This window comes from Zingiber officinale, chromosome 9B (genome assembly GCF_018446385.1).
Source record: "Zingiber officinale cultivar Zhangliang chromosome 9B, Zo_v1.1, whole genome shotgun sequence".
NCBI lineage: Eukaryota > Viridiplantae > Streptophyta > Magnoliopsida > Zingiberales > Zingiberaceae > Zingiber > Zingiber officinale.
Window position 1 is genome coordinate 28282818 of NC_056003.1, and position 11576 is coordinate 28294393.

Here is an 11576-nt window from a genome sequence, read left to right on the forward strand (position 1 = left end):
AATCAGCACAGACCGGGAAGCGAGATCGGCACACAGACCAAGACACGGGATCGACACGCAGGCCGAGACACGGGATCGACACATAGGCCGTGACGCGAGATCGGCACGCAGACCGGGGTACAACAACGGTCCCGGAGATCAAGTTAACATCAAGTAAGGCGCTGGGCAATAGCAACGACACGAAGGTCGAAACACAACCACAACACAAAACTGGAATTGGGACGAAAATCAACCCGCGGACTGCTGACTATGACAATAACGCTATAAGGTCAGGCCATGTCGTGGGCCGACGAAGACTGTGGGTCGGCTGGGACAACGGATCGACTGAGATGGTGGGCCCGTCGAGGGCTGCCACTGGAGATGACTGCCGGAGGGGAGGGAAGCCGGTGTAGGGGCTGTGGCGTTGGAGAGAGGCGCCACTATGGTGTCGACGCGGAGAAGGAGAAAGGGTTGTCGGCGCATGAGCTACTCGCTGGGGCTGCCAGCGAGCTACGAGGGAGAGAGAGGAGGCTGGCGGCGGCGCAGCGAGGAGGAAGAAGGAGAGGAGCGATAGTGCTATGGCTGGTGTCGGTCGTCGCCGGCAGCTGTGGCTCGAGGACGGCTGCGAGGGAGGAGAAGCTCTCCCTGTTGCTGCTGGCGGTTGCGGTGAGAAAGAGAGGGAGAGGAGAAAGGTGGCAACCGGTGCCGGCGAGCGGAAGGAGGAGGAAGCAAGGTGGGTGGTCGGCGCCGGCGAGCAGCGTGAGAGAGTGGAAGAAGGAGTTGGCCTCGTTCCTCTGGCGGCCGAAACGCGAGCGAGGAGAGGGAGTCCGACGGCGGTGTCGCGAGGAGGAGGAGGAAGGAGTAGTTGTCGCCAGCGTTGCGAGGGTGGCGGCGAGAGAGAGGGAGAAGCTTCCTCTTCTCTGTTCGCTCTTGGCGGCGCCAGACCCCGAACGAAGCAGCAGGAAGAAAACCAAATCGCCCCTCCTTTTCTTGCATGCTACAGTGTTCCTTAAGACCTCAAAAACCCTTCACCTCTCAAAAGACCAAAACGCCCCTCCCTTTCCTCTTAATTACCCTCCTGCCCTACACCCATATCCGTATCAGCACATATAAATTTCAGGACTCTTTAAAAAATTATAATATTTAGAATGAAGCTAATCAAAACTCTTCCATTGATTTTGATTGAAACTTATGTATTCAATGTTATATTTTTAATTACTTTGAATGATTTTTATAGATTTTAAAAGTCTAGATATATTCAATCTAGACTTTTATAAACTTTATAGAAATCTAGTAGTATCCAAATTAGATTTTTATAGAGTTTTAAAAAGTCATGTGGTATTCAAACTTACTTTTTAAAACTCTATGAAAATCTTTTGGTATCCAAAGTTTCAATAGATTTTTATGGATTCTTTTAGAATTCCTTGAATATAAATTTTAACTAATAAGAGATCTCTAAAACACTTGGTACAATTTTAAAAATAAAATAAAAAGTCTTCTCCTCGCCCTTGTGATTTCTGTAGACTTCAAATCGTTTTAATTTTGTACGAATAAGTCTTTTCTCTTCCTGCTCCTTGATTTTGATTATTTCTTTGATCTTAAAGGTCCCATCCTTGTTCAACCTCTCAACGGCTTGCATCAATCTCTCAGCATACATTTCATGCGAAGCTAAAAGTCCTCTGAAACGTCGTTCTCCGATATTATAACAGCAAAAGAACAGATTGACACGGCTGGAACGGAATGGCAGCCGCTTGTAGCCTTTTCTCCGGCGGCGACTCACAGCGGCAAGTTGTAGGCAGAGGTTTTTCTCCGGTTACTCATGATGGGAAACAATGAGAAGTGTCATCCAGTGAAGCTTGCGATGTGTCTGAAAGGAGGAAAATAAATAGAAAAATTATTTGAGGCGTTCGGTCTATTGGCTTCTTGTGAGTAGGTCGAAGTTGAAGTCAATTTGGACGGCGTACAAGGCAGAGAAACTTGAAACATTAGGTTTTAATATAAAATATATATTAATAAATCAAATTAATTCTCAACTTAATTAATAGATAATTTAATAAAATCTGAAATTAGACCCTAAAAATATTCTATAAAATTTATTAAATTGTAAAAATTCCTAAATAAATTTTATATATTTATATTTATTTATTTTAATAGCATTATTACTAATCAAATTTATCAATTCAACATTTTATTAAAAGTTTGACCAACATTTTATGATAATTTAGATTAAATTTGTAAATCCAAATATTCAAAATTATTATAATATTGTTGGATTTAAAATTATATTATTATTATTATTTTTAAAATTATAAAGTGAGATGTTATTCTCTTTGTTTTTAGTTAAAATGAGATAAAAGTTAAAAAAGTAAAAAAAAAAATTAATGGACAAGTATGCTATGTATTATTTTATTAAAAAAATAAATTTAATTAAGTATTTTTAGTTTTGTTTGAAAATAAATATCGTGCGAGATCATGACCAACATATACTTTTTCAAGATTGAATATACCTTTTTAAATTTATAAGTTTCCGTAAAATTTATAAATATATATAAAAGTCTTGTAAAAAAAATTATAGAACTCTAATTTTTTTTTTAGAGATTTTATAAAGTTCAATAAAAATCTATCAACTCCACAAAATTCTATCATTAAAAAAAATCAATAAAACTTATTCGATTTCTAGATTGAATACATCGTTCTTAAATTTAAGATATTAAAATATTTTAAAAAATAATATATAATGAAAAAGATACATATTTATGTTTTTTTATCGAAATTTTTGTTTTCTCTCTATAATTTTTCCTCAACCAATCCACTCAGTGCCTGGTCAGGCACTCACATGCTATCCCCTTTGTTTTTAAGCCTCATTTTTGCTTATGGGTTTCTTTGGCAGTGATCGAGTCAGAGAGCAGCAACAAAAAGAGGAACAGCAGTAGGGTCAAGCCAGAAGCCAGAAGCCAGAAGCCAGAAGCCAGAAGAGCCAGCGCGCAGAGCGCAGAGTCGGTGAAGACCTGCGGTGTCACGCCTGTTGCTCTATCTTCTGTCAGTCGCAATAAGAAGGGAGCACTGGCACCAGGTGGCAGCGACAGCAGCAGGAGGCACCTGCTGACACCCTGAATTTTAAACCGAGTGCATGGTGAAGAGAATACAGTTCCAGCTCCCCGACCGAACAATAGTAAACAATAGTTCTCTGTCCGTGATCTATTATTAGCTCTAGTCTCGACTCTATCTATGCCCCCAGCAGTCTCATGATTCCCCTCTGCCCCTTGACTGAATGACACTTCCTACGCAAGTAAAATGAGCCACGCTTCTCCTTCATCGACCTTCATCGCACTGCAGTCGTATAACAAGACAAAAGTTGATTTATTGCTCCTGCAGGAGTTAAAACTAGTGATGCTGCTTCCTGCTTCCTCTGTAGCTTTCTGTCTGCGTTTTTGGCCTTCTTCGCCTGTTGTTTGCTGGCTCCGAGAAGATGATGACGAGAGGAGTTGGAGGAGGAGGAGGAGGAGGAGGAGGGAGCAGTAGGCATCCCTTCACGCCGTCGCAATGGCAAGAGCTGGAGCTCCAAGCGCTCGTCTTCGAGTACATGGCGTCGGCCGTTCCCGTTCCTCCTGATCTCCTCTGCTGCGTCAGGAGAAGTCTCTTCGCGGAGCCGCGGTCTCCCCGCTTCCTGCCGCCGCATCCTCCTGCGAGTAGGTCTTCCTGTCTTTTGGTTTGGCCGGGCGATGTTTGAATTTGAACACCTGCTGCTTTTGTTGTTACTCAGTTGGGTGGGGGGCTTATCAGATGGGCGACGCGAGGAAGGAGGTGGATCCAGAGCCCGGGAGGTGCAGGAGAACGGACGGGAAGAAATGGAGGTGCTCCAAGGAGGCGTTTCCTGACTCCAAGTACTGCGAGAGGCACATCCACAGGGGGAAAGGCCGTTCAAGAAAGCCTGTGGAATTGTCTTTGGCCACCGGCCGGCCGGTCGTCTCCCACAGCTCGCCAAATTTCCACCCTCCTCCTCCTCCTCCTCTCTCCCTCTCCTCGCCGCGCACTGATCACCATCTCCTCTCCCCCCGTTCCTCCTCCGTAAGGCCTTCTGCCATAGGTTCTGGCTACTCGCACAGCGAAGATTCCTCAAACTTCTGCTTGCAATCTGTTGATAAGCACAGGTAATGCTACTGTACACTTTCTGCGCTTTTCTCTCGATTGACGATTCACTGTTTGGAGAGCAGGAACATCCTTGGCTTCGAGGAAGGCGCGCGTGAGTTCCCTTTCCTCCCGGAAGGCTACAGAACCGGAAGGGAGCTTCGCTGCAGCTTCGGGCATATGGAGATGAGCTCGAAACATACTTACAGCAGCATGCAGAGTATTGATTCCCACTTCAGGATTTGCTCGTCTAAGGGAGAGGAGGATGAGCAGCGCTGCCTCTTGGGCACTGGCCTCAAGATGGAGATGGCTGCTAATGGCAGGTTGGAGAAGGAGGAGGAGCAACCAAGGCCGTTCCACTGTTTTCTCGATGAGAAGCCTCCCACAGTCGATGGCTCTTGGATGAGCATGGACGTGGGCTCGAAGACACAGCTATCCATGTCCATTCCGCTTGCCGACCACGACGTCCCAGTCACTGCTACAACGGTATCTCTATGTCTCTGATCGTCAATCCTCTCTCTCTCTGACTCTCTCTCTTTTATAACCTCGTTGCCATTCACAACGCAGAAGGTTGATTTCTAAAGACGAGAGAAGCTTCGCCCTTCAGCACTTTGTCATCCCTGCTCTAGATTTTGCAATGTCAATCGTCTCTTGCTAGTATGTTGTTGTGATCAATGAAGAAGATATGCTGTTGTGTTTTCTATCCTATTTCTACAATTCCATTCTGCTAAAGATTAAACTACAATCTCTTAATGATAATTAATTGTCCGGGTTTAATATAACTTTATATTTGCTTTGACCAAATACGAGTTGTTCTTGTCGGGAAGCTAAGAAGACGAATCTGTCGGAATGACGTGTCTGAAATGTTGACCGTACTTTCATGACCCGGATGATGAACTATCTTTTGTGTTGACCAAGTCATCGGAGATCTCCGGTCAATGCTACTTGCAGCCAACGACCGGGTCGTCCCGGTCTCTGGTACCCCGATGCTCGAGGCGGGTCCCACGAATATATAAGCAGTCAAATAATAGTACAACAATGAAGTAAATGTAGGACGAGTATGATGACGTACCCTGGCCCTGGGGGGCGCTCTCGGATGGGTCGGTGAGCTGGTCGAGTCGTAGCGGCCTGGACGAGTAGAGGGATGTGAGCCAGCTGAGGAGCCGGATATGGGGCAACGACATGGAATCTGGTGCAGCATGGATCCAAGAGGCGACATATCGGCCAAAATAAGACAGCGGCTCCTGAGCCGAAATACTACAATGACTCACAGACCGGGATATGATGATGGCTCGCAGGCCGACACACGACACGCAGGTCGGATAATACACGTGACTCACAAGTATGATAACAATAGCGAAACACAACGCGGCTCAATAGCCGGAATCCCATCTCGACTCGAAGGCCGGAGCAAACAAACAGTGCGCAGGCGGTGACTGCCCGGAGGGTGACAGTGTCCACCGGAGACGGCGGCTGTGACCGCGGGAGGAGGCGACAGCGGCTGACGGAGACGACACCCGTTGGAGGCAGCGATTGTGGCCGCGGGAGGAGGCATCGGTGGCTGCCGACGACAGCGGCGGGAGGTGCTTGCGGCCGCTGGAAGCGACGGAGGCGCTGTTAGAGGCGGAGGCGGCGCTCTTCGACGGTGTCAGTGTCGGAGAAAGGAAGTAGAGGAGAGGGGAGTAGCCGGCAGCCAACGTCGTCGTTGGCGAGGAGCATGAGAGGGAGGAAACCGGCCAAGTAGCTTGGCGGCGGTGAAAGCACGAAGCCTCTTGTGCTCGGCGGCGGCAGAGGACCCAAGCACGAACTGTGCTTGACGGCGGCGGGGAACCCAAGCACCCACTGTGCTCGGCGGCGGCCTCTCTTCCTGTTGACGGCGCTGAGGTGCAGGCCGGAGGAAAGGAGGGAGAGGAGAGGAGCGGCCGGCGGGTAGCGTCAGGGCTGGCGAGGAACCCCGCGTGAGGGGGCTGGCGGTGGAGGAACCAGCGCCTGAAAAAAAACCCCTTTTCTCGGGTGAACAGTGCCCGCTTTAATAACACAAACCCTTAACATGCCAAAAGACCGAATTGCCCCTCTTCCTCCTAATCACTCCTTTGCCATTAGCTATATCTGCATCACGAGTCAATGAATATACATATATACATGTTCTCCGAAGAATAGCTAATTCCCCGTGCTCTGTGCCACATGATCCATAAGAAATCTCACTAAATACCGATGTTATCCTAATTCTCTCATCCTTTATCCTTTATGTTCATCATACTTATCCTGTCCAAAAGGAGGATAGGGATGATGTGATTAGAATATTGATCAAATCATTATGGTTCAGGGGATATGTTGAGATGATTTCTATATTGATCAAGTCTTCAGAAGTCCTTTGATCAACGTTATCTGCAGTCAACAATCGAGTCATCTTGGTCCCTGGTACCCCAATGCTCAAGGAAGATCCAACAAATATATAAGGAATGGAATAAATAGTAGAGCAATGAAATGCGTATAGAATGAGAATGGAGAATGTACCCTAGCCCAGGGGACGCCATCTGATGGATTGGTGAGCTGGTTATGACGCGGATCGAGTCGTCATGACCTGGAAAAGTAAATGAATACGAGTTAGATGAGGAGCTGGATTTGATGTCATGGAGCCGAACGCGACCTGGACCCAGAAGGTGGCATGCAGGCCAAGACCTAACAACGACATGCAGACCGAGAGATGATATCAGCACGCAGGCTGTGATGTGAAAGTGACACACATACCGAGATATGATATCGACATGCAGGATGGGATATGACATCAACACTCAGGCCGGGATATGACATCGGCACACAGGCTGAGATATAATAACGGCACGAAGGCCGAAAATAGGTCTGATTGTGGCATAATGATATCAGTGGCCTCGGAGGCCCAAAAGCATATGACAAGGCGACTAGCCAAAGGTGGCCTACGATGAGGCGACAAGAGAGGCGATGCTGTGGCTTCCTAGAGGAAATTGCTAGTGGGCGGCTGTGGACGTTAGAAAAGAGGGAGAAGGAGGCGGAGCTTAGCTACCAGCGGCTCGGAGGGCGGCGGCCGTCACTGGAAGCGGTTATGGCGATGGTAGCTGATCCAGTGGCTAGGGCTGTGAGGGAGAAAGGGGCATGACAGCGAGTTGTAACACCGGCTACGGCTTCGATGCCTAGAGTTGCAAGGGAGAAAGGGGCGTGGTGGCGAGCTGCAACACCGGTGGTGACTTCAACGGCTAGGGTTGCGAGGAGAAAGGAAGTGGAGAGGGGCAGCGTCTGTGTTGTCGGCACAGGGAGGCAATGCCAGCGTCGGCATCCGAAGGCCTGCCCAACAGTGGAGGCGGTTGTACGCATGCGGGGATGCGACGGCGAAGTGTGCGGCGAGCAACCAGGGAGACGATGAGCACCCATTAGCGGCAACTTGGTCACGGGAGAGAGAGGAAGGGATGACGGCGTCCTCGCATAGCTCCTCACAGTAGTGGCGGTGGTAGCGTGAGGGGGAGGCGATGGCGAAGCTTGTGGCGAGCAACGAGGGAGATGGTGGGCACCCATTACAGGCAACCCGGTGGCGAGAGAGAGAGAGAGAGAGGAAGGGGCGACGACACCCTCACGTAGGTCCCCATGGCGGCAGTGGCGTGAGGGGGAGGGGTGTCGACATGCCTGGTTTTCATGGCTTGCCTTGACTTTTATTTATTATCCGAATATAAAAATAAATCAGAATCAATACTACCACTAGTTGAAGAAAATCTTGATAATTGTATTTGAGAATGGTCGAGTCAATATTCCGTCGAGTGTTTAGTTTTTACATGTCGTTTCAATGACCCATAGCCGTCGTCGGCTTAGAATTTGTAAGAAGTATTGCAATACTTATATTTTACACACATTTCTCTCGACGGAAGAATGACCTTCTTAAAATGTTTAATGAAAATAGAAGACTTTAGAGGAGGAATTTCCCCAACCTTAGAAGTAATTGCATTGACACTTCCTTGTGTTTTAGGTATTGGATTCGGAAGGTGCTTGATTTCATCATCGGTGGATTGAGTGTTGGGGTCTTCCTCCGCGAATTCACTATTTCTTTTCACTTTCGAACTTGAGATAATGCACCTCCACGGTCTCCTTCTATTGTAATCGAAAATTGGAAACACAAATAAGTAGTAATGAAGATGAAAACATATAGAGCATCCGAAATTGAAATTAAGAGTAGAGAATATATATGTGAAAATAATAAAATGAACTCTCTATTTATAGATTTTGATAATAACGGACATTAAATAATATTCATTAATAAAAAAATAGTCAAATGATCTTAACCGTTGAAAAAAATATTTAAAAAAATCTCACCCCTCGTTTAACGACTAGGAACCGCCGGTTAGGTTCCAACGGCTAGGTCCAATGGACAAAAAAAAAAAAAAAATTGAACCGGCAAGCCGAACCGACAATTAACCGATGGTCTGTCGATTTTTCACTTAAGGAATCGGAACTTGTCGGACCGATTCCAATTCATCCCTACGAATCAGGTCAATCGGCAAACGGCCTGTTGACCCAGTTACGGGTCCGGACCGGACCGCGTCTAAATGGATTCGTAATCAGTCTGGTTTCCCTGGACTCTTCCTCGTTATCTGTACTTCGAATCCTTCAGCGTATATCCCTCGTAGTAAACGTGTCTATCACTATTTTGGAGAAAAACCCTTTTACTCGAAAATAATTACTTGCTTTTATAATATACTGAGTTTAAACTACTCAGTGAACTTGTATCGTTCCTAATTCTGTTAAATATTTAATGACTTTCTTAAGGTTTTAATATCTTAAATTTTCAAGGGGTATGTTAAAAAAAACGATGAAACTTGGGAGAAGCGAAATTTTCGCGACTAATTTTGTTGATCTGAAGCTATCAGACGCCGCCGGCGTCCAGCGGATAGCAGGTGCCGCCGCCGCCAGTACTCCACAGGAAATGGGCGTAGCTGGCGGCGTTTCCAGGATCCGCCTCCATTGCTTCCAGAAACGTCTCCTCTGCCGTCGCCAGGTCCTTCCTCGCCACCCATAGAAAGCTCGCGTACCGACTCAACGCCTCCCCGTCCGCCGGCTTCGATGCCACCGCCTTCTTGAAATAGTAATCCGCTCTATCGCCGATGGGGAAAAAAAATCTTTTGTAAAGGGTTCAATTTTGGTTGCGCATTTCCACAAATAGATTGCGGGGAGAAGAAGTACCTGTCGTGGTCCCGGAGGACGAGGTAGAGGAATTGGGCGAAGTTTGCAAGCAGAAGGGCGTTCTCTGGATCCTCCGACAGCGCGTTTTGGTACGTGATCTCCGTTCGCAAGTAGTCGGCATAGTCGTCGGCCTCCAGATCCACCGCCACGGGCGAAACGAGCTGCCGGAGCGTTTCCTCGTCCATTAGGGCATCGCCCCTCGTGCTTTTTTGGATCCCTGATACCTCCTCCAGTATTCCTTTCCAAACCCTAGCTTCCTCGTGCTCCTCCGCCATCGCTCCCTCCTCGGTGGTGACCGTCCCCAGAGCCGTTGAGATCGCATCGGGGAAAATGGGACTGTAGGCGACGGATTCCTCACCCGACTGGCCGTCGCCGGTGGCCCCTACCACCGGCCTCGTCTTTCCGCCTCCGCCGTTCCCTCCCACGGAGGCGGTCCTGCCGATCGAAGTGGTTCTAATAGAAGAATGGTCGCCATGGATCTGGCGACGGTGTTCCACCGCCACTGTCTCCAACTGGGTCGGCGGATTGGGCGCCGCCATAGCGGAGGCATCGAGGTGACCCATGGAGTAGACGGTGAAGTTGGCAAGCAGAAGCATGACGGAGACCATGAGAGTGGGTGTGCAAGAGAAAATCTGCTGGAAGAGCCAGACGAAGGAGGAGTTCATCTCCTGCTGCACCCGCGCGAGGATCCCCTGGAGGTCCTCGCGGAGGAGCTCCTCCCGCATCTGGAGCGTGTATCTCTGGAGCTCCCGGATCATGAAGACCATGGAGGAGAAGGCCCGCTTCACGGAGCAGTAGGCTGACTCGCCCGCCTCCCGGAGCCACCACCCGTCATCCCACCTCTTCTTCCGCTTTATGATCCGCAGCGACAAGGGTATCTCCACGCTGTTCGCGTTCTTCTCCACGCTCGCTGGCACAATCTGGTCGGACCAGTCCGGCGGTCCCGGCCTCACCGGCACCCACGGTGGCTCCGTTGAAGACTCTTGCTTCCTCAACGACGACGACGGATGGGAAACCGCCGGGCTCGCATCGAAGCAAAAGGAAGCAAAGGACTTAGACTCTGCACTGCCATTCCCTTGTTGCTGCTGAAGCTCGAGGGTCAATTCCTCCAGCCTCTGAACAAACTCCTCCTTCTCCTCCTCCCAACCATCATCGCCACACCCAGTAGGGAAGTGCTCCATCCTGGCGCGCCCGCGCAAGGCATGGCCATGGTCAAGACTTCGCCTTCCTCCACCTCCTCTCCCGATCTTCTTCGCGCGCAGCAGTTTGCCCGACTCGCAGACGCCGAGGAAGGTCGAAACCAGGGCACGGTCGCGGCCACAGTAACTTGCCACGCCCTTCCGCTTGCTGGACCTGACAGTAGTCACAACAACAGAGAAGGCGGCGGCCTGAACTCCCATCTCCGACCGAGCTCCCAAACGAAGCCAAAAAGGTAGACCTCCTCTCACTTTACTGGCTCACGAAGCCCATGCATCCAGAACAATACTAAAGTTGCAAAGCAACAGGTTCCGGCTCCGAGCTCCGGCGACGCCCACTAAAGAGAAGAAGAAGAAGAAGGCGTAATGCTCCAGGCTCAGGTGTGGCTTTCTCCTCTCCTCTGCCTAGCCTATCGTTAAGCACGCACTGATCTTATAGACACAACACCACACAAGGTGTTTGATCAAATCACGACTCAGAAAAATACGCGGAGAGGAATAAATATCGGCACCGAGAAAAATCGAAGGGTTTAAGAAATTATTTAATAAATGGAAAGAAAATCCAGATCGGATTATACATAATCAGTTGGTTTAGTTATTAACTGATTTGTTGGTTAATAACCTAGTTCCATTTGATTTGGTTTGGTCTAAAGCAAGTCGTCCATGGTGGTGGGTGGCTCATAGCACCAACGATTCATTTAGGTCCCGACCCAAAAGCTCCAATACACACACCTTCACGGCTAGGTCTACTTATGCTGCTCAATCCATTTAGCTCCACTGTAGTTGAGGCGATTAAGTTCATCCCAAATAGTTAAATATCATCGGTCATGCTAAAATACAAGTAAAATTTTATTTTAACCGATAAAGATTAAATATTTAATAAAATATTGTAATGATGAATAAGATAATATTAAATAGATAAATCAGAAATTTAAAAAAATTATATAGTTCTTTTTTATTAATAAAATAATAATTTCAGTTAATCTTATTGATTATATCTATGAATGATCAATTTGATTAAAATTTTCTACATGTTATCAGAATAAATCGAAAAGTGCATGCGATAGT

The 11576-nt window shown here is 47.8% G+C and overlaps 2 protein-coding genes across 4 annotated transcripts; one reads left to right on the plus strand and one right to left on the minus strand.

Annotated features, from left to right (window-relative positions):
- Positions 1-3123: 3123 nt before the first annotated feature.
- LOC122023660 (growth-regulating factor 6-like) lies at positions 3124-4849 on the plus strand. Of its 2 annotated transcripts, XM_042581908.1 has the most exons (5): positions 3132-3268; positions 3355-3668; positions 3743-4130; positions 4194-4593; positions 4675-4849. In XM_042581908.1, the coding sequence occupies exons 2-5, from the start codon at positions 3449-3451 to the stop codon at positions 4687-4689; spliced, it is 1023 nt and encodes a 340-aa protein (XP_042437842.1). In that variant the 5' UTR covers positions 3132-3268; positions 3355-3448; the 3' UTR covers positions 4690-4849. The 2 variants fall into 2 exon arrangements, with proteins under 2 accessions (XP_042437841.1, XP_042437842.1); XM_042581907.1 differs by having other exon boundaries at positions 3124-3668.
- A 3079-nt stretch (positions 4850-7928) lies between these two features.
- LOC122023659 lies at positions 7929-11056 on the minus strand. Of its 2 annotated transcripts, none has more exons than XM_042581905.1 (2): positions 9313-11056; positions 7929-8223 (listed from the first exon to the last, which is right to left on the minus strand). In XM_042581905.1, the coding sequence occupies exons 1-2, from the start codon at positions 10710-10712 to the stop codon at positions 7944-7946; spliced, it is 1680 nt and encodes a 559-aa protein (XP_042437839.1). In that variant the 5' UTR covers positions 10713-11056; the 3' UTR covers positions 7929-7943. The 2 variants fall into 2 exon arrangements, with proteins under 2 accessions (XP_042437839.1, XP_042437840.1); XM_042581906.1 differs by lacking the exon at positions 7929-8223 and adding an exon at positions 8794-9224 and having other exon boundaries at positions 9313-11049.
- Positions 11057-11576: the final 520 nt, after the last annotated feature.